The sequence below is a fragment of the Leptinotarsa decemlineata genome, unplaced genomic scaffold (genome assembly GCF_025532065.1).
Source record: "Leptinotarsa decemlineata unplaced genomic scaffold, Ldec_3_MD MMD2_tig00003902_RagTag_RagTag, whole genome shotgun sequence".
In the NCBI taxonomy this organism is placed as follows: domain Eukaryota; kingdom Metazoa; phylum Arthropoda; class Insecta; order Coleoptera; family Chrysomelidae; genus Leptinotarsa; species Leptinotarsa decemlineata.
The window spans coordinates 2374394-2398356 of record NW_027412598.1 but is presented as its reverse complement, the minus strand read 5'-3'; the positions used below and the strand labels follow the sequence as shown (position 1 = coordinate 2398356).

Genomic DNA, 23963 nt, shown 5'->3' with positions numbered 1-23963 from the left:
ATCTGAATCAGACGATATACTAATGGCATCGTCCGCATAATCATCTAGCTCGTTATCCTCTAGATCGTCTAACTCGTCGACACCCATCTCTAACTCAGCATCTACTTCCTCTTGCATACATTCTTCTATACGTTCCGGGAAATCATCAGGAAGATCACAGATGCGTTGCAGAAATTGTGCGAAGGTTGTTCTGAAATGATCGAACGTTGAATCTATTTCATGTACCTGGATGGGTCCTGTACTCGACATAGAATAGGAGGAATTAGGAAAAACACCACCCTTAATCCAATGAATAACGGATCAAAGCACGCTATAGTGACTTTCACTTCTCACCGTAAAACTATACCGAATTACCGTAAATTGTTTAAACATTCGGACCGACCAACTTCCGATAATTTTCTTCTTGCTACTCTCTCTAGCCTCTCGAATTTTTATTCGCAGTTAAAACTTCTGGTACACTTATCGGTTCGGTGGTGGAATCAGCACTCGACATTGTGGAAGAATGATGTAGAACTGGGATTGATGCTATATTTATTTTGGAAAAAAATGGAGGGGGTGAAGTGTAAATGTAGAACAATTCAGTGTTTGAAATTCGAAAGCAACAAGAATGACGATCTTCGTGAAACTCTTAGTGATTATTATGAGAAACTCTGAGTGATTATTATGAAAAACTAATAAGGGAGAGGGAGGAAGACACTGCCCCAACCTCGCAGTGCCCCGTGTACACCAACCAAAAAGTGTGTACTCCGTGTGTTGTAGCATTAGTCTTTATTATTAGAATGAATAATTTTTGTTTGATTATTTGGCAACATTGCTTCTCAGAAGTTTTAACTGCGAATAAAAATTCGAGAGGCTAGAGAGAGTAGCAAGAAGAAAATTATCGGAAGTCGGTCGGTCCGAATGTTTAAACAATTTACGGTAATTCGGTATAGTTTTACGGTGAAAGGTGAAAGTCACTATAGCGTGCTTTGATCCGTTATTCATTGGATTAAGGGTGATGTTTTTCCTAATTCCTCCTTTCCTTCCTAAAGCCATTTCCAGCACCATCAGAAATCGAGAAGACAAATTACGGACCAGTGAAGGTAAGAACTTTCTTCATATTTCTTACAGAACATTATCGGGATGTTCTAGAAAATAAAAAGAACATTTTGGTCCCATCGAGCTCGGATTGTGTAAAATTTTAAATAGTTCGTAGTTTGTTTGAATCGGTTTCACTGAATTTTGTAATTTTCTGTTACCTACAATATTGCGATTCGTAAACCTACATTCATACGGAAAATATAAATAAAATTATTGTTCATTCATTTCACCTCATTTTGAATATTATCTTTCTAGGGAGTTTTTATATTTCACAGGCAGTGTGTCGGTTTTTACGGTCTTCTGGGAAACACCAGTTTTACGAGAAATCTTCCTTCTTTTCCAAAAATTGAACTTCCTGAATTTTCTGGTGATATTCGAGAGTGGGAAACGTTTTACTCAATTTTCAAAAGTTTAATACACGATAATAAATTGCTGACGAATGTTGATAAAGTCAATTATTTAGTGGGCCTTTGAAGAGCTCTGCATTGAGTGTTTGCACGGGATTGGCTCCTATTGGGGACAATTATGATATTATTTGGAAATCTCTTGTTGACAAATATCAAGATGAACGTTCATTAGCGACTAGTTACTTGGATCAGATTTTGGGATTTAGGCATATACAGGGGGAATCAGCAAAAAATCTTGAATCATTTTTGGAAAAATCCAATTGTGCGGTACAAGCTTTGAAAAACCTGAAGATGAAGGATTCGGCAGATTTTATTTTGGTGCATCAGGCACTTGTAAAACTGGATTCGGAAACGGTTAAATCTTTCGAAATGTCTGTTCGTGGTAAGGGTATACCAGCTTATGAAGACGTAATAAAATTTGTTGAACAGCAAGCTAAAATACCCAATTGGAACCGAAATGCTACAACTGTTAAGGGGAATTGTGTTGATACGAGATCGCGTTCAACAAATAAATCTTTCTGTGTCACCCAAGACAACAGATCGGATAATAAAGAAAAGACAAACACTTGTGTGTTTTGTCATAAGGGTAGGCATTTTTTGAGTAGATGTGAAAAATTCAAGCGGTTGACTCCATCTAAACGTTATACATTGGTTCGTGATAATAATTGGTGTTACAATTGCTTGTCTCCAAATCATGGTGTAAGATCTTGTCCGTCTGATCGGGTTTGTTCGGAATGTACCAGAAAACATCATTATTTATTGCATTTAGGGAGACCATTGGCCGGGGTACAACATGAGCAAGGAATACATGGGCCTGTACCAAGTGAAGTTAATGCTAGTAGTGATGTCTCGAATACGAATACTACATCGAAACATTTTTGTGGATCGGCAATAAAGAATCGTAATAATACAGTATTATTATCAACGGTGATAGTAAACGTTCTGAACGGGTCAGGTCAAGGTCAAACGGTTAGATTTTTATTGGATAGTGGCAGTCAGGTTCATCTCATCACTCAGAAATGTTCAAAAAATTGGGATTGAAAATATCTCGTTGTTCTGTTTCGGTACAAGGAATTGGTTCTAATACACATTCGGTAAGAGGTATAACAGACATCATCGTGGCGTCTCGGTATGATTCATCGAAGAAATATTTCATGCAGGCGCTTTTAGTTGATAAAATTTCTGATAGACTTCCAAGAGTAAAAATTGAACGGAGTTTTTTAGGTAGTTTTGGAGATATTCAACTAGCTGATAATAAATTTGATGAGCCGACAGAAATTGACGGTATCATAGGTGCGGAGCTCTTTGCAACGGTGATGGGGAACAAGAGTTATGCTCCTTCAGCGGGATCACCAGTGGCGGTACAGACTGTTTTTGGGTATGTTATAATGGGAAAAGTTCCAATATTCAACTCGGTTTCAGACTCGAATGTATTTTTCAATTTGAAAGAAGAATCATCTCTGAATGAACTTATGACAAAACTTTAGGAAATTGAGCAAGTTCCAAAAAACACTTTACCGGATGTTGAGGAATTACAATGTGATAAAATGTACACTAGTACTTTCAACAGAGATTCAGAAGGGAGATTTACGGTAGCTCTTCCCTTTAAGAATTCACCTAGTACACTGGGTGATTCTAAAACTGGCGCTATGACACGATTGTATTCCTTAGAAAGAAGATTGACAACATTTCTGAAATTGCGTTCAGGTTACAATGATATTATGAGACAATCCATTGAACAAGGTCATATGCATTGGGTAAGGGATGAATATTTGAAAGCAGCGGATACAACGTACTACATTCCTCACCATGCTATTTTCAAACCTGATAGTTCCAGCACTCCGATTCGAATAGTGCTGGATGCTAGTGCATCCTCCGATAGTGATATTTCTTTGAACGATATTATATACGGAGGCCCGAAATTGCAGTCGGATATTTTTTCTTTGTTGTTGAATTTTAGACTTTTTAGAATTGCGATCACTGCAGACATTCGTAGAATGTACCACCAGATCAAACTAGTAAACTATCATTGGCGATTTCAGAGACTTCTTTGGCGTTTCAGTCCAGATGAACCAGTTCAAGTGTACGAGTTCAATCGGTTGGCATTTGGGGTCAAGACAAGTCCTTACTTGGCTCTACGTACAGTCAAACAGTTGATAAAAGAGGAAGGTTATATATTTATAACCACTTCTGCTGCTAATGGATATTTCCATTAGCAGCAGAAGTGGTATCGACGGATCTATACATGTATGATTTGGTGTGTAGTGTATCTTCGGAAGAGGAAGCTCTGCGGCTATATTCAGAATCGGTAGCAATGTTTGCAGAAGGAAAGTTCGATTTGACAAAGTGGTCTTCGAGTTCGTTGGAATTGTTGGAGAAAATCCCCTGTGAAAAGAGGTTATCACAGCCTGTGCTTTTTAAGACAGAAACAAAAATATTAGGAATGTTCTGGAATCCTGAAATGGATAGTTTTAGGTTTAAGTTTCCAGTTCCAGGATCTTGCTGCACTAAACGTTTAATCTTGTCCACAGTGGCGCGATGTTATGATCCAGTAGGATTGTTGGAACCATTCATTTTGTATTTGAAACTTCTGATAAAGGAGCTATGGAAACTCAAAATAGGTTGGGATGACATAGTCCCCTATGAAGTTTCCCAGAAGTGGTTGAATCTGAAAGATGAATGGTCGGTACTTGGGGAGTTCAGTTTTCGCGTTACATGGGAACCGTGAGAACATCTCCAATAATATTAGTAGCTTTTGCGGATGCCAGCACGGATGGATGTGGAGCTGTGGTATATATGCGAACAGTAACAGAAAACGGAGAAATTGCTGTTAATTTGTTATGTGCGAAATCCAAGGTTTCCCCCTTCAAGATTGTTACAATTCCTAGACTAGAGTTAGTGGCAGGTGTTCTTTTATCTCGGTTGGTCAAACATGTTTTGAAAATTTTCAATAATAAAATTTGTATTTCAAAAATATTTGCATTTTCAGATTCTACGATAGTTCTTCAATGGATGAATTCTACCCTGTTGAAAGATATATTTGTCGCCAACAGGGTTGCACAAATAAAAGAAAATATTTCAAATGCTGAGTGGTGTCATATATCTGGGTTAACGAATCCTGCGGATATTTTATCTAGGGGTGCAACTCCTTCCCAATTGATGGGAAACTACTTGTGGATTTCGGGTCCAAATTGGATGAAATTACCGGTTGAAGATTGGCATATTAGTGAGAACAGTTGTTTTGAGAATTGTGAGCAGGACATCGATTCCATAAAATGTCTCGTTTCAATGGAGAACACGGAAACGCCTCCATTGTACGAGATGGTTATGAGGTCGTCATCATACATTTCAATTTTGCGGATAACGGTGAGAGTGCTTCGTTTTGTGAAGCTCCTTCCAATGAAAGAAATAATCACAGCAAGTGATATGAATAGAGCGGAACTGGTCTTGGTGAGAATCGTGCAAAGCAAATATTTTGCATCCGATATTAAACTTTCGAATTCGGGAAAGGAAATTTCAAATAGATTGCGCAAGTTGAACCCCTTTCTTCAAAGCAGAGTTCTAATGGTGGGGGGTAGGTTAGAGAATGCTCCCATATCTTTCGCGGCTCGACATCCTATCATACTGCCTGGTAAGGATCCTTTCACGGAGAAATTAATAGATTATTATCATAAAATATATCTTCACACCGGTCCATATTTGATGGAAGCAATTTTGAGGCAAAAATTTTGGATATTGTCATTCGACAACGAGTTCATGCATGTAATAGGTGTTTCAGATTGAAACCCAAGACGATAAATCCTCTGATGGCGGATTTGCCGACATCAAGATTACATCAAGCTAAAGTTTTCTCTCATACGGGTATTGACTATTTCGGCCCATTCAGTATAACCCTTGGAAGACGGAGAGGGGCTCAAGTATACAAAGGCTATGTCTGTTTGTTCGTGTGTATGAGTGTAAAGGCAATTCATTTAGAACTTGTTAGCTCATTATCAACAGATAGTTTTTTGCAGGCTTTAAAACGATTTTTATCTCGGAGAGGACCTTGCAGTGTTATTTATTCTGATCAGGGTACAAATTTCGTGGGCGCGAATACTGTTCTTCGAGAAATTAATGAGTTCATCAATTCCGAACGGTACAAAAAGGCGTTTCAAACAGAATTAGCTATAAATGGTATTGAGTGGAAACTCAATACTCCGGCGGCTCCACACATGGGTGGATTGTGGGAAAGCCATGTTGAATATGCGAAAACTCATATCTTCAGAGTGATAGGCACGCAACTTTTAACTTTTGAGGAATTCAACACTTTGTTGATACAAGTTGAAGCGTTATTGAATTCTTGTCCTTTTTGTAGTTTATCAGCGGACCCATCAGCACCTGAGGCATTGACACCTTCGCATTTTTTGACAATAATTCCATTGAAAGGTTTACCTGCAGATAATTTGACAGATATTAATATAAACAGAATTGATCGGTTCCAGCTAATAGATAGGATGGTTCAAGATTATTGGAAGCGTTGGCATTTAGAGTATCTTACTACTTTACAAGTGAGAGAGAAATGGAATACAAAATGTCCCAATATAAAGGTCGGGACAACTGTTATTTTGAAAAATGATAATTTGCCACCGCTTCATTGGCCATTAGCTATTATTACTGATGTTCATCCAGGAAAGGATGGAATGATTCGTAATGTAACAGTAAGGACTAATAAAGGCACCTACTCTAGACCGGTGATTAAGGTGTGTCCTTCACCTACTCAATAAAAAGAGTTTTTCTTATATCTTTATTTCAAATATTGTTTTATTTATTTCATTGAATTGAAATTCTTCCTGCAATTGTAATTTTGGGGATATTTACATTTGGTATTATTATAATGGGTTAGATATTTATTGTTGTACCGGTTCAGTATCTCCCACCTATTTGTTCATGGTGTTAACAAGTTAGCTGAAAAACAATTTTTCAGGGTGGGGGGTATGTTGTAGAATTAGTCTTTATTATTAGAATGAAGAATTTTTGTTTGATTATTTGGCAACATTGCTTCTCAGAAGTTTTAACTGCGAATAAAAATTCGAGAGGCTAGAGAGAGTAGCAAGAAGAAAATTATCGGAAGTCGGTCGGTCCGAATGTTTAAACAATTTACGGTAATTCGGTATAGTTTTACGGTGAAAGGTGAAAGTCACTATAGCGTGCTTTGATCCGTTATTCATTGGGTTGAGGGTGGTGGTTTTCCTAATTCCTCCTTTCCTTCCTAAAGCCATTTCCAGCACCATCAGAAATCGAGAAGACAAATTACGGACCAGTGAAGGTAAGAACTTTCTTCATATTTCTTACAGAACATTATCGGGATGTTCTAGAAAATAAAAAGAACACCGTGGAAGGAAAGGATTAAGGGTAGGAGAAACGATTACATATCGTCATCAGAATTGAGGACTTCATCAAACGGGATAGGGGATGGTGGAGGACTATCCTCGACCTCCTCGGACTCATCGTCATCGTCTCCCCAGGGCAGTGGGTCATCGTCCAAATAATCAGGATCCCACCATCCATCAGGATCCGGGTACTCGCCATCAGATAGATCCGCTTCGTCGGTGCCGGTAACATGCAGCACCTGCACTCTATAATCATGAGTCGTGTGTTCATACTCAATCCAGTGAGGTGCTTGAATGGACATGTTCTCATCTATCTGAGGCTCCGGGAATCTGTATGGCTCGGTAGTTGAATCAGGTTCCATGTTGAAGGTAGGTGATCAACTGAATATTCCAACAGATAATTCCTACTTCATACTTTTTGAAAAGGAGTGGGAGAGGAGTGGAGAGGAGTGGAAATTAAGTGGGAATGAATTGCAAAATGACAAAAGCAATATTCAATGAAAGAGATAATTGAATGGATAAAATATAATATGAATTATATTGAATATATTTCTTGATTTCATTATGAAACATGTTTTTTTTATTTTCTCAAGAGATTATTTACAAGTGATTAGAGAACACAGAAATTGATGTGAGGTATTTGTCTAGAAGAGCTTGGAATTGAAATAAAAAAGAAAATAATAATAAGACGAAGTGAAGAAAAATGCTCCAATCATCGCATTGTTCAATGTATACCAAACCAAAACAATGTACACCCTTTATTTCACTTTTTTTTATTTTTTTTTGTTCCCTACAATTACAAATATAAACTTAAAACTACCATAATTAAATATTCCTAACTAACCTAAAACTAATCTTTTATTTACACTCAATCTACGGAATAATCTTTATCAATGTCACTAATTTTTTAAAAGTCTCTATCGAAGAGGTCTCTGCTTTACGCCTTTCCTCCAGAGATGTTTGCTCTCGATCTAGTTCAGCCAATTCTTTTAATAGATCGCTTCGTCGGCTAGCAATTTCAGTCTATCGGCGGGAAATGCTAGCCAACGCGGCCTCGCTTGATCGGGAAGCACGTTCTGCTTCCTTACATCTCTCCAGGAAACCGCTCAACATTTTACTAACCTCTCCGATAAGCTGTCGCACTGGCACTTGTGGCACCAACACTTGGGGATTCGCCGGTGTTGCTGGCAGCGACGAAAGCGGCACCGCCAACGGGGTCAATACGACGGGCTCCTCCGGAGAAGGCGCCCTCCGTGTTTTCACTACTCCTGCCGGCGGCGTGGAGGATCTCAAGCTCTTACGAGCATTCGGCCAACTACCTGCATAAGGATTAGTCCTATTGCAAGCAACTCTGTACTTTTCAATAGGACCAGACCTAGCTGCAGGTTGTCGACAGACCTTCTTCACAACCCTGTCCTCATCCTCGAATAAGTCAGGGCTGAGAGATCGGCCCCTACCGCTCGAAGTTGCTGCCTTCTCCTTGATCACCGACCTAACTGTAGGTTGTCGGCTGACCTTCTTCGAAACCCTGTCCGCCTCGAATAACTCAGGGCTGAGAGATCGCCCCCTACCGCTCGAAGTTGCTGCCTTCTCCTTAACCACCGGCATGATCGATGCCACAACGTTGTTGATTTCCTGTGTGTTGGATGCCATTCTGAAAATGTAAAGTAATACAAAGTTAGTTGATATAAAACAATAAAATTGTTAACTCACTCAAAATTCTGCTAGTTGACTGCACTGGACTGAGCTGGAGAGGACTGGACTGCTATCGTTGACTTGAGTCGTCGTACTGAATGTTCAGGAGTGCTTTCCTCGGGGTATAGGCATGAATGCGTGAGTGGTGGGAATGTGGCGGGGACGCGCACACGCAATGGGGATGGGGGCGTGCATGCGCGAGTGTTGGGAGTTGAGGGTGGGGCGGTGGGCGGGGCCTTGAGGATGGGGGGCGAAGCTTGGAGGGTGGGGTGGTGGTCGATTCCCCTGCGGAGGGGGCTCACGTGCAAGCGCGCTTCGGCCCTCAAACACGCACCCAGTTAGTCTCCTTTTGGCGCCCCGGGCGGATGGTGGTGGGCTCAGGCGGGGCGGTGGGCAGGCCCTGGGGGGAAACGCGTCCTTCGCGCGTGAACGCCCCGCTCATGAAACGCCCCGCTTCACGCATATTCCACGCATCCGCACGCTTCGCAGAATATGCGTCAACATTCACCAAGTTCGTTCAATTAATACGTCATCTGTTGGTTTTGGTTCTATCATTCAAACATTTAGAATAATGTCCAGTCCTGTCCTAACCTAACCTATCAGGGCTACCCCAGTCCACCTCATGAACCTAACCTAACGTATGTATGAACCTAACCTAACGTATGTATGAACCTAACCTAACCTAACGTATGTATGAACCTAACCTAACCTAACCTAACCTAACGCGGGAGTAGATTTGCCATGTTCGTTCAATTAATACATCATCTGTTGGTTTTGGTTCTATTATTCTAACATTTGGATTAATGTCCAGTCCTGGATACCCAAGTCCACCTGATGACTTGAGTTTATGTTTTTTCTCCAAAACTACAACTCTCTGTTCCAAAGCGTCATACTTTTTCATTGTAGACGTTGTTATGTCAGACATTTTCATTTCTACATCACTTTTAAGATTATCATATTTACGAGCCAAAGTTATCCGAGCTTCTGCAATTTTATCGTCGAATGCATGACGTGCATCGCGAGCAACATTACCAATTGTGGATTGTATTGCAGCTTGTTCCATTAATTTCCCCCTCAAGAAATGAAACAGTTACACAATCACTCTTGTCAATTGGTTCGTTTATATTTTTCAATATTTTTCTTTGCATGTCATAATGATCATCCTTTGTTAATTTAAATCCATTCCCGAGAGGACCTCGAATGACATTACCACCCCATTTTCTTTTTCTACCAAACTTATCGATTGTTTTAGATATTGTGCACTCTACGATGATTCTTTTAAAACAGATATTTTTTTCATTTACATTATGCTATATACTTTACAGTAATTGGTTAGGAAAATAGAAATGAAGCAGATAATATTTTTATCATTTTTTATTCATCTAAGTAACTTGGTAAAAGTAATACTTCAATGTAAAAAAATCACAATGAAATAATCACAAATAATGAATGTTCTGGTTTGAAGGAAAAAGCAACAACACTTCGACTGATAATTCAATTATTCATCTCAACAGTCAACAAATTAATTAGTTGGTCTAAGGCGCTCTCTTGAGAAAAAGAATGAACGATTTCAGACACCCAACGAATGTTGTCATTAGGATCATTTCGATAAAACTCTATATCGCTATGACCACATGGAAGAGAACGAGTGGTATTCGGAATGATGAATCTTTTGTCGTCGTGATATGATAATGCGACTTTATTTTTCAATTCAGTGTAAATATCATGCAATACGCTTCTGAATGAGTTCATCTTCCTGAATATCATACCTCCCTCTTCGATGATTTTTTCATAGTCTTCACATGTCAATTCATTCCTTATAACAGATCGTTTGACGCATTTGGCCTTCTTCAGTTCACCACCAACAGATTTCACATAATACGCTTTAGCACCTGTACCGTGAAAGCTGATTATTGGATCAATTGGGAATTCCTCCTTGAAATTACCCAGAACTGTTTTTGTCACTGGAATATTGAATTGATTTTCTATTTTATAATTAGATGTATCGAACTCATTTATATTATTTATGATAAAAATCATAGAAATTGTCTGCATTTACTTTGAGAATAAGGGAGTCGGTATCAGTGTAGAGTAAGGACGCATCTTCTCCAAACTGTTGTTTGATACATCCATAGAAAAAATCATACATAACTGTTTTGGATAATTCCAGAATGGAAAATCTCAAATACAGTGGTTTATCATAATGAACTTTTACTCTAGCTAATTGAATGGCAACAAAATTTTCTGTGAAAAAGGAACATTTTTTTAAATTTGGTCGCGATATGAGACAACTAGCACCTATAGTTCTTTTTATATTTTCCCAATGTGTAATGAGTCTAACATCAATTCTATTGTCTACGTTTTCCATTGTTTTTCCATAGACTGCATTATTCATTAGTTTATAGATATCTTTTTCAGATTTTTTATTAGGCCGATTACGTATTTCAGTATTCAAATCTATATAGGGCTTCATCCAATATGATTGCTTGAACCTCAATACTCTATGTGTGTTCATCACTATCAAACCATGATCGACAGCTTGCTGTAAGTTTCTATAGTGAACAATATATTTTCTTTCATCGTTTAAATTTGGAATCAATTTGGGAACTTTCGATTTTGCATATTAAGGTATCAAACGTTCAACTGAGAATGGGAAATCGGAATGTTTATCGTGAAGTTCTTGGGGATAATGTATATCCACTTCCATTACATATCCATAACGACTATCAACATCCACATTCATTATATCAAGATTGAGAATTTCATGAGGTGTTAACCATGAAAATTCACCTGTTGGTAATGGTTGTGACATGCTGTGACCATATAGATTTGTTGCATCCAAATATGAAATGAATGAAGATGGTTCATTTGGATTATAATTCGGTAAAAATGTATTGTTTGCTTTATGTTTCCTTTCACTACATTGACTGATTCCACCACGAATACCTTTCTGAGAGAAGTGAACCATATCAATGTCAGTTGGTAATTCCAATTCAATATTAGTATATTTCAATATGGCATCCCACGATGATCCGGGTGCGGTGAAGTATTGTGCCGGATCCAATTTATATTTATCAACAGATATAGCAGGGGACCTTTTTTTTCCTGTGAGATGACAATGACCCCTCACTTTAACTTCGCCATCATTGAATTGTTTAGAACAAATGCCACAATTTGTAGCAGAAGCAAACTGTTTCTCTTCCTCAGTAGTTTGTGCCTTCATAGGATAGGGAACCTGAGATTATTTTCATAAATATTTTTCAAATCATCTTCAATTTTGCTGACAAGTTTCTGGGCTACATCCACACCCCTATACGATACAAATTTTGGCAAATAATCATTGTATGAACATTTAATCAGATAAGCAAATGAATAAGGCTCATGTTTGAATGTCTTGATCGAGTACTAGTATTCAGGATTTGGCTTAGAGGTTTGAATCGGCTTGAGTACTGATTCAAAATCGGCATAAACTACAAATGGTACCTTCATTTGTTTCTCAAAGTTTACATACGTTAGTATATTTTCAGGCACCATTTTCCCATATTCATTGACTTTGAAATTGGTTGATGGTGTTGTAGTACTCAAGTGATCACAATCATTTATCTCATGACGTAATAGTAATTGCTCATCAGAAAAATATAAAAAACATCCATCACAAAAATATTTCTTATGTTCATGGGCCGATAGTTGACTTGAAACTAATCTTAAAGATCTTTGATCCAACAATAATGACTATTACCGAAATCATCTGTGATAAGTAACAAATTGACTCCCAAGTCTTCTCTGAGAGTAACGTAATGGTCCAATTATTTCATACATTATTTTACCCTTCTCGAATTTACTTTCTGAACTGTACACATTAACTGAAATATCATTCTTGTCCTCAAATTTCACAAGATCCTTCAAATTTACCGGAAAATTCATACCTGTACATCTATGACAGTATTGAAATGTGGATATGCTGAAACTTCTGACGTTCTATCGATTGTAGGATGTAGTGCTGAAGTGATAGCCCATGCAAAACAATGCTGATCTGCATTACGAACAATAACCACGGCCTTCCTACGCTCGATACATTCAGGTAGCTTCACATATGAACATCCACTAAGCGGGCTGTATTTATTGATGTTCACCTCCAGAAACATGATTTTTTCAACCTTAAATACAAATCGAAATTACTGATACATCCAATTGAAACTTGGTAGAAATGCTTACCTGAATCATGTTCTGATTCTGTTCTGTAGTTTGAGCGATAATTCCATTCCGAAATCCATCAAATAAGGAATTCAAATTAGTAGATTGGTCAGCTGTTCTATTCTGAAAGTTAAATTATTTGGTTTCCTTTAGGTCTTGCGTTTGCAGAATATAACTCTCAAATACTTCCATATTCACTTCGATAATTTTGTGAACCCTGATGGATGATTCCAATAATTCAATAACTTTCTGCCTGATTTCATTAAAGAATAACATATAATCGGTGGAAACACCCTGTATGTAGCAATCCGACGCTGGAAGGCACTCTTTATAATTTGAACACCATCACTCAATTGTACACATGCATTATTCTTATGTTGCAGACTTCTATCGTGAGAATTCACTTGAGTCAATGGAATCATCACATTACAACAATTACGTGTGTACGTAAGTGTTGCAGCGTCATCTAATCTCACTCATTTCACTGATGGACCTCCTTGCCAACCCTGGAGCTGATGACGACGAAGGTTATCACTATGAGTAAAAGATTTACCACAGTGGACAAGAATACATTTTCTATGATATGTTCTCACTAACTCACTCGATGTAAACTGACACAACAAACACTCGTCCGCTTCTTGAATACCACAGTCCTCGCCGCCTGCGCGTCACCATCGAGAGCGAGGGTAGAGCCATGCGTTACGTCATAGACAACGCCACATCGAGGGAGGTAAGGGCACATCGATGAATACGCATTACTCAGCCACACGTCGTGGAGTGAACATCTCGCTCTCCTACCGTTGAACGGTTGCTGCTGTGACGTCACACCACAACTAACTTGGTGCTCACACCGATGGAACATTCATTACTTGGAGGATCTTTGAAGTATGCAGACGTATGTTTGTACATAGACAAGCACATGATGAAACTGTGTACCGTGCATTCTCTCTCTCACACACACACACCAACCAAATGTAATTACTTCATTATGTCACACACACACACAATCTCATATGGAAAAAAATTCTGAATGATCCATGCACTAGATACTTCAAGGTCACATCGCCTTAATGTTACTCAAAAACAAAAAAAAGCAATTAATACGTCATAGTGGTGGGGGGAGGCTTAGAACCGGCTCAAATCTCCTACTTGTGTCATAAATTCATCTTTAGTTTTTCAATGTTAACAGCCCTGTTCATCACTTTGAAAATTTAGTAAAAACACCACGATTAGTATATTAATATGTAATAATATATTTTATATGTACTGAAGAAAAAGTATGGAAATTTGAGTAAATACCAAGTAGTGACACATTATCAATGAAAAGTCTATATCATACATATCTCACGAATACCTCTGAGGGTTACTTGTAGGAGAGCAATTTGATGGATGAATTCAGACGAATAGACGAAGTTATGAGAAATAAATCATGAAATAAATGAAATGCGTTATGCTGAAATAATTTTCTGCTACTTTATACTCAACTTTGATGAACTTCTCGTTCTGGGGATTCCTTTCTAAAGCTTCTTTAAGAATCTTATCAAACTCATCCATTTTATTTTCTAAGAAATTGATTTTAGCCAAAAGTAACAACGATTTCAAACAATTTTCGTTGATGCGTAATGCCCACTTCAAATCATCTCTTGATTTTTCATAAAGTTTAAGGTTCATATAAGTTAGCGCTCTGTTGTTGTATAAAAGGCAGCTATCCTTGATTTGTTCTATAGCCTAAAAATATAAATTATATCAGCACTAGTGGAAAGCATTGGAATGGAGTTTCACCTTATTATACAAGGTGAGGGCCTTTTCGAATTCACCTCTCCTGAAAGCAAGAGTAGCTTGCTTTTTGAAAGTCTCCATTTTTTCTGTTCTGACCAATTTATTTTTATATCTTCTTTCAGCATCTTGTGATACCTCGTCCATGAAAGTTTCTGAAAACCAGACTAAGATGTAAGAACTGTTTTCGTCAATTCTCAACTTTTCAAAATACAATGAGTCAAAGTTGATTGTTTTTCCAGATGAACAAAGATGGTTGAATCGAATTTTTAATAAACTGATCGTGAGAGTAACTCTCAAAATTACTTGGTAATTTCAACAAATGTTAGGTACTCATAAATAAAGATGATAAACAGAGTTCAGCAAAAGTGTAATAGTTGGACTAAAGGGGCTATTAAAACTATTTTTGGAAAACATACAACGTATATCCGATTTCGGGGACCAAAAAAGGCTAATATTTCTCAATACGCCGTGGAGAACGATACTTGAAATTGTTGAGACCGAAACATAACCCAAGACTTACAGATAAGGTGAGTTGGGGTAAGATCGAATGCGGGGTAACATCTAACGAGCAGTGCAACGTCCGTATGTGGCAATGTTGCGGCAATGTTGTCTGGCAGTCTTCAAGGCCATCCACTCGAGCACGTGTTGTTGTGACGACAAGTTCGCGCCGCCGTGTCCGATCATTTATTGACGTTGTTTTCAGTTTTCAGTGACGAATCAGAATATCCGATCTTCCCCGCATTAGTATAACAGGTGAGCACACGTTCATATCCATAGTAACCCACAAAATCTAGTTTAAATCTGTCAGCAATAGTATTTTAAGAGTAGCCAACGAACACTAACCTTAAATAATCTAATTTTGTCGCTACGTTCGATCTTACCCCAATTTCTTTGCATAGGGGTAAGACCGAATAATAGCTATCTAATCTTTCCCTTATGTTTTTAGGCGCACTGAATTGTCATTTACCTTCCAGATATCTTATATCATGGTTCGTAATTACCAAAGGAAAACCGCCAGAGCTACAAAGTACACCAAAAAGAATATAAGTACTGCATTGGAGAATATACAAAGTGGTCGACTAACACTGCATGCAGCTGCAACTCAGTATAATATCCCTAAGTCTACATTACACGACCATCTAAAAAGCACCTATGGATAGAAAAGCCAGTCACTTGGAAAAGCAACTGTTATTCCAATCTATCACGAAAATATTTTGGCAGGTCGTCTAAAGACCCTTGAAAAATGGGGATTTGGACTGTGTAGAAAGGAAGTTTTGCTTGTGGTGTCTGAATATGTTACGAAAAACAATCTGAAGACGTCATTCAAAAATAATACTCCTGCCGCTGATTGGTTTTTAAATTTCGAGAAGAGGCATAACTTGTCAATCAAAAACCCTCAGTCCATTGAATACTCGAGAAAAAAAATGACTGATCCATTCGTAATAGACAACTATTTCAAACTCTTGCAGAAAACTTTAACCGACCTCCAGTTAGTTGAATGTCCAAAACAAATCTGGAATCTAGACGAAACCAGTCTAGCCATCGATCCGTCCAGAACAGTGGTTGGCGTTAAAGGTTACTACAAGCGAGTTCCAGTTCGATAACCCCTTACATCAGCAGGATATTGTTCGATGACCCGAAGACGACATCAATTATTTTGCTGATATCTGCAAAGTCGGCAATAATTTATATATAAATAGGTGCAATTGATTTGTAATATCCAGTACTTATATTTCATAGTTATTAGTTGTTACTCTGTTCAAATAAAAAGTTTTTAAAAACCTTTTTGTGTGAACGAGAAATATAATTGGCGCAGTCATTAGGATAGTGGAAGAGTCCTTAGAAGATCCTCGTCGTTCTCAAACGTTTATCCACTATTCTCCCGAACCAAGTTCCACCGAGAAGCAAGTACTCCAGGAAGAATTCCGGCCGTAGACAAGAATACCTCTTCACTATCGTCCGTCAAGGAATATCTACATAGAAATAAGTTTTTGGTGACAGAATATGCAACGAGCCATCATCGTCATCCTGTAAACATAAATGAACTCAACTTCATCAATTGCAAATACTATTTTACGTCCCCCTACCTTGGTTTTACCAAATTCACCTTCAAATACCAATTCTCGCCCATCCATTATTCCTCAAACAATTGACCAACCTTTAAATCCCATCAACATGGCAAAACAAATCGACCTGAAGAATTTTTGGATTGTACCCGAATACGATGGAAGCCCAAATGAATTATACCAGATCATCAACGTATCAACAATGATTCTGAACGAATATTGGAATACTGAAGACCCCGGTTGTTTTCAGAACCATATATTGATACAAGGACTACTCAACAAGCTACGAGGCAGAGCCAAAGACGTCATCTCAGTTTATGGATGTAGTGAGTGGAACAGCTTCAAAGGAACTCTAATCCAAAACTTCGCCGACCAACGGAATAAAAATTCCTTAACAAGAGATTTGGTAAACCTGAGACAAGTCCAGAACGAAACACCACAACGTTTTTACGAAAAAGTCATGGGACTTTTGAACACAATATCAAACTATATCAAATTACACACCGCCGATGATACGATAAAAATCAGCAAGAAAAGCTTTTTCCAACAACAACCTCATCAGGCAATGGGACTCCAACCACAATTTCAACAACCGACCTTCAGACCACATTGGCAACCAAATACTCAACAGAGACAGATGTGGCCTTCAGTCCAACCACAACGTTTTGGACAGAATCAACCAAACAGGCAGAACGGACAAGAGCCAACACCAATGAGCATCAGTACCAGAAATACTTATGGAGCACCAACGAGGAGCATGAGAACCCAACCTCAGGCAAGACCAAATTTCAATCCAGCTCCCATGTTCAACATTGAGCAACATGAAGAAGACTTTGGATATGAAGCAAACCCCTATTACATTGAAGAAACCTGCTCTTATCCCAATCAAGAACCAACTGAAGAATTCCAGGTTCAAGAAGACCAACAGGAACCAGATGTAAATTTTCCATTGGATCCAGGACAAAACCAAAAAATATAGTGGAACTGCATACATTCAACGATAAGAGAGAACTTCCTTATATAACCATTGCAAATCCTCCCTCAAACTCCTCATTGACACCGGATCAACAAAATCCTTTCTCAATCCTGAATAAGCTTTCCAATATTACAAAGATTGCATCAAAAAAGATCCTTTTATCGTCACTTCCAGATTACTTCAAGATTACAGTGCAGAAATTCCCATATTTCCTGAGTTTAACTCAAAAGGCATTCTGAAATTCTACCTCTTCAAATTCCACAAAACTTTTGATGGCCTCATTGGACTCGACAACCTGAAATTTCTCAAAGCTGAACTGAATTTTCCTGAATCCTCCCTTTTAAACGAATACTCCTCTCTCCCAATCCAGTACTACGAAACCAATAAGACCCAGTTCTACTGTATTCAATTGGAGCCAGACAGCGTGACCCAAGTACGACTCGGTGATGGAAAAGAATGGAATTATTATGATACCAAGACAGGAACTGCAAAGCGCTTACATCCGTGAAGCTCACTGATGCCCGTGATCATCTAGCCTGAACGGAAATTGTCAACTTCAGTCCAGATAAACTCCAAATCGTTCTAGCCGAACCAGTACGCAGCAGCCCAATAAATCTCCAAGAGCATCATATCTATTCTGCTGACATAGTCCCATCAGGAAACAGAGACCCAATCAACAACATGGATGATCTAATCAGAACAGACCACCTGAATCCAGAAGAGGAGATGCATATCAGAAAATTATGCGGAAGATATGCTGATATTTTTCACCATCCAGATTCCTCACTCACATTCACCAATCAGGTCAAACACCATATAAAAACCAGAGACGAAATCCCAGTCTACACAAAATCATACCGATATCCGTATGTACACAAGGAAGAAGTCAAGAAGCAAATAACTTCGTTATTGGACCAAGGAATCATCAGACCTAGCCAATCTCCCTGGTCCTCACCAATTTGGGTTGTTCCAAAAAAACTGGACGCCTCTGGAAAAGCAAAATGGCGTATCGTTGTGGATTTCCGCAAATTCAACGAGAAGACAATAGACGACCGCTACCCTATTCCGAACATTTCTGACATCCTCGACAAACTGGGAAGGTATCAATATTTCACTACCCTGGATGGCAAGCGGATTCCACCAAATAGAGATGGCAGAGGAGGACATCCCTAAGACCGCATTCAACGTCGAAAACGGATATTACGAGTACCTGCGTATGCCGTTTGGACTGAAAAATGATCCAGCGACCTTTCAAAGGGTTATGGACAATGTCGTAAAGGGTCTACAAGGGACTATCAGCTTGGTTTATATGGATGACATAATCATCTTCTCTACATCTCTGCAGGAGCATAAGGTCAACCTCACAAAAGTTTTCCAACGTCTGCGAGAAACTGGTTTCAAAATACAAGTAGACAAGTGCGAATTCCTGAAAAAATAAGTCAGCTTTCTAGGACACATCGTCACTCCAAATGGGATAAAACCAAACCCAGCAAAAGTCAAAGCATTCATGGACTATCCTGTACCTCGAACTGTCAAAGAGATCAGAGGATTCCTAGGACTCCTAGGGTACTACAGGAAGTTCATCAAGGACTTCGCCAAGACTACCAAACCGTTAACCTCCTGTCAAGAAAGATGCCCATATAGATCATACGCCAGAATTCCTAAAATGTGTTCAAATTTGTAAAAACCTGCTTACCATTGAACCACTACTACAGTATCCGGACATCACAAAGCCCTTTAATCTGACCACAGATGCCAGCAATTCCGCCATAGGAGCCGTTCTGTCCCAAGGACCTATAGGAAAAGACAAGCCAATAGCTTATGCATCCAGGACCCTGAACAAAACTGAAATGAAGTACTCTACCATCGAAAAGGAAATGCTAGCAATAGTTTGGGCCACCAAATATTTCCGACCGTATCTTTTCGGCAGAAAATTCAAAATTCTGTCAGATCACCGCCCCCTCCAGTGGCTCTTCTCCTTGAAGGATCCAAACTCAAAACTGGTCCGATGGCGCCTGAAACTAGAAAAGTATGACTATGAAGTAGTCTACAAAAAAGGCACAAGCAATACTAACGCCGATGCGCTCTCCAGAATAGAGATACATACAAAGGAGCTCCATGAAGCAAACTACGACGACGACAAGGCATCTCTATTCAGCCATCCTCCATCAGAAGTTCCTGAGTCTACAGATGACATCATACACGATCTGTTCAAAGATTGCTTTCATCACCATTTTCCTGAAGATAAGGACCCCATACCGCAAGAACAAGAAATTCAGAATGAACTCCCAACCGAAGGAGACAAGGAATGCGTGAACCTGAACCCGGAAGTTGCCCCAGACGAAGATACTAGTGGCATCACCAACCATACAGCCAGAGAAAGTCCAATATTAGAAATACCAATATCAGAGAAACCTCTCAATGTCTTCAATAACCAAGTCATCTTCAAACGAGTAAGCTATAACCCAGCAAGAACGGTGATAGAAGAAATATTCCCAAATAAAAGAAGATACCATGCTCAGTTGGGAAACGACAATATGGACGAAAATGTTTTCAACTTTTTCAAAGAATATATCAGCCCGGGAAAGAAATACGCTTTGATGTTCGAAGATGAAGAACTCTACCCCAGCATGTGCAGAATCTTGAGAGAGACATTCAAGAATTCCTCTTTCGATCTCATAAAATGCAACCGCCTTTTGGAAGATGTCAATTGCTCAGCTAGAGAAAAGAAATAATCAAGCAGCAGCATGAAGGAAAAACAAACCATAGAGAAATCACCGAAACGGAAACTCGGATCAGAAGATTGTATTATTGGCCCAATATAAAAAAGGATATCGAAGAAGCTATCAACTTATGCGAAACTTGTCAAATCAACAAGTATGCTCGAAGACCAGAGAAGCCAAAGTTCATGCTGACACCTACCCCAACAAAGCCTCTTGAAATAATACACATGGATACCTTTCAGGCTAGTGGACAAAAATTCCTGACGATTGTGGATGCATTTTCAAAATATGGCCAGGCGTATCCAATAGAGGAATGTGATGCTATCAACACTCTCAATGCTCTCTTAGTATTCATCAACCATCATGGAATACCACATATGATCGTCACTGATAATGGAACGGAATTCAAAATCCATCCTAAAAACCAAACAGTAACTGTCGAAACAGAAAATGCAAACGTCCATAAGAAAAATATAAGACATTTGCCTAATAAGATAACTAAATTCTTCATCCCATTACAGCCTTCATCTGACGAGAGGACAGGAGATCGAAATCCAGAACCTCAAGACAAATCCAGGACTACTACGATCTTCAACCCATCCACGAAGAGATATTCGCTATAGAATTCCAATATGATGCCGTCTCCACAGCAATTCGTAACGGACTAAGTGACCCTTATTTCTTCAACTTGCAAAATTTCGATCAAGGACTGAAGTACCGACTAAAAACTGCCAAGGAAAAGCTACAGACTCTTTATCCTCTCAGTAGACCCAAAAGAGGACTCATAGATGGCTTAGGAAGTGTGATCAAAGCAATTTCTGGAAACTTGGACCAAGAAGATGCAAGGAAATATGAGAATGCTATTGCTTCCCTAGAAAACAACCAAAGGAACTTTTGAGACACTTTTTCTGAAATAATACTAATGAAACGATTATTTTATATTTTCACATTTGAAAGTGAATTTTTTAAGACATTATTATATATGTATTATTAGTGAGAATGCAGTGTTAGTAATACACAAGTTAATGTCGCCAGAGAGATGCACCTAACCATTCTTTTTGAATTAATTGCGATTGCAATTTGGTGAATGTCTTTGAAAAATAACTACATAAGACATTTCTAGTCGCAATTGTGTTTATTTACATTAGGATAGAGAACTTGTAAGCCAAAATCATTCTTTTCCAAAAATGAATGTCTCCCCTAAAAATATAACCCTTTCAAGTTGAATTCTAAAGACGAATTTGAAAAAAGGTCATCGAGATACATTTAAAATAATTCGTTGCTTCAGTTATTTAATTATCAATTCATATGGTACTCAAATGAGAAAAATAGAAAAGTCATGTCTGCAAACGATATTGATAAATGATTTGGAAATATGTACCTACTGTGTTCGAAGACCGGGCAAAATAAAATTTCACTAAACCTGAATCCATTCCATATTCTTAAGCGAAAGTGATATTTTTTCCTAAAAAATGAGCTGCTGTTTCTATTTTCACACAACGCATTACAAAAAATCATTTCAGAATTTTTAATAATTATTAAAAACACAAAAAAGCATAATCACACTTTTGTTAAATCACAAAGTTAAATTAAATTCTGATTCGTATCAATTATTAATTTGTGATGAAGAGAGGACTTATCTTAAATGTTTACAAAACAACCAAATACAGTCAAAATACTAATTGTCTTTTATTTATTTCCAATAATAATGGCAAATTGTGCAAAATGACAGATTTTTTTAAATTTAAAATTCTCTATTTTTTTTTATTTTTATATTTGGTAATCTGACAATTGTTCTTAGTAATCTGCAATTTGTTTTTAATAAAATAATCCTAAATTTTTTGTCTGACCTCATTTATGGTACAGAAAAAAAATTCTACACTCACTAAATGATTTTTGAAATCGTCCAATTAGTTTCCTGATCACATTATATCATTTTGTAATGATTTATCAATTCCAAATGATTTTTTGGAGATGGCGTAATTTTATTTAAATCACCAACCAATATATTTTTCAAAACTTATTCCTGAAAATTACACGGAAAAAGTTACCCATGCGAGATCACAAACATATGTAACATTTCACTATAACAATATATAGCTTTTATTCGCACGAAAACAGGATTGAAAGTATATGAACGTTTCAATTCATTTTTCAAAAGATTAAAGCTATCTATCAAAGTCAGTTTATAATAATGTTCGAGACATTTCTAATGCAATCATTGATTCACAAGGTAATGTTACATTTTGTATGTATGATAGTTTTTAAGTTATATGCCCTGCTACAGTAAAAATTTGTTCAATATAAACTTTGAAATAGCATTGTATACTCACTAAATAGAGGAATAGAAAAGTTTCAATAAGAACTCCACAGTAAAATGAAAATTATACAATTGTCCAAAGAGAATGTGATGAATCAACTGGAAGGGATTTATCTTCTACAATAACCAGCAATTCAGTCGCCAGTAATTGAAAATTAAATTATTTTCAAATCACCTTGAGATATTTCAGTATCATTTTTCTCACAACTTTTCTTATTAATTAGGGTTCTATTATTTCTTATCTTCAGAACAATCTTCTCAGAGTTAATATTCTCGATTATTTTTTCACTGGTTTCTCCGAGATATTTTTTCGCTTCTAAATTTCCGATTTCTTGCAATCTCTCATCTTTTGAGGCCAGCTTTTTTACTATACTTCCCACCTCGTTCACTCTCAACATAAAGTTGTTGAATTCTTCGTCTTGTTTTCCCAGTTCATCTAGTTTTTCCATTTTGTGAAAAACTATTTTGACACAATAAATATTTGGCACTATGTCGGTAGGGCAACCAAATAACGAGGGTTGCTAAGGATAATTGATTAAACGAAGATGATCAAAAAAGTTATACCTACAAAGGATTCATTATTCTTTGATTTAGAAATGTATGTAGTCTATGTAAATTTATATAACTAGAAACATTTTCCCCTCTACAATTTATTTGTTTACCATTTGTTTATATTCGGTATTATTTATTCAGTCATATATCTGTTCGCCATGAAAGAACTCCTCGGTTTTGATCAATTCGTCCAAAATTACTTCTTTCCAAGCAAGCACATCTGTGATTTGTCATCCCAGCTATTTCACTTCAGGCGCAATGTCATTTTATTACACACCATAACCATAAAAAGCGTCCCTAGCAACCAGTAAACAAGGTCGCTTTTTGTGCATTTTTCTGAGTTTTTCCACAAAAACGGTGGATGATCTATTCCAGAATAAAATCAAAAAAAATATGTTCGAAAAGTAATTTGAATCTCGCGCGCGCGCTATTTGAATCTAGCGCCCAAAAATGCTAAGTCAAGTAACATCGCTTGCCGCCTTTATATAAAGTTCAAAATAATAGAAGTAGAGAAATCAAGAATTTTCTAGCGCGGTGTGAGCAAGCGAGATAGCAATAGTCCCGAATTCCGGATTGCTCGCGTAGGTACGAGTAGATACACGAAGCTTCCAGAGTAGCATACGCGGTATAAAAGCCACGCTAACCGCAGCGACCGACAGTTCGGTTTTAATTTGAGTGAAATGTCAACAGAAATTTCTTTTCGCGAAATTACAAAGCGAAGTAATAAGTGATTGAGAATAAGTGCAGTTTAATAGTGTTTTGGGGAGGCGATACTTCTAGTGTAGATTTTAACTCGACTAGC

The 23963-nt window shown here is 37.9% G+C and overlaps 2 protein-coding genes across 2 annotated transcripts in view; both read right to left on the bottom strand.

Annotated features, from left to right (window-relative positions):
- LOC111517724 (tetratricopeptide repeat protein 12) overlaps positions 1-23118 on the bottom strand; it is a 47194-nt gene extending 24076 nt beyond the window's left edge. Inside the window, exons 1-3 of the mRNA XM_074178518.1 lie at positions 22785-23118; positions 14528-14676; positions 14231-14473 (exon numbers count right to left, since the gene is read on the bottom strand). Coding sequence (XP_074034619.1) covers positions 14231-14473; positions 14528-14676; positions 22785-23058 — 666 coding nt within the window. The 5' untranslated portion in view covers positions 23059-23118. The remainder of the gene's footprint in view (positions 1-14230; positions 14474-14527; positions 14677-22784) is intronic.
- LOC141483717 (uncharacterized) lies at positions 425-14224 on the bottom strand. The gene is made up of 2 exons (XM_074178519.1): positions 12767-14224; positions 425-12708 (listed from the first exon to the last, which is right to left on the bottom strand). Exon 2 carries the CDS (start codon positions 8507-8509, stop codon positions 7880-7882), a length of 630 nt encoding a protein of 209 aa, XP_074034620.1. The 5' UTR covers positions 8510-12708; positions 12767-14224; the 3' UTR covers positions 425-7879.
- Positions 23119-23963: the final 845 nt, after the last annotated feature.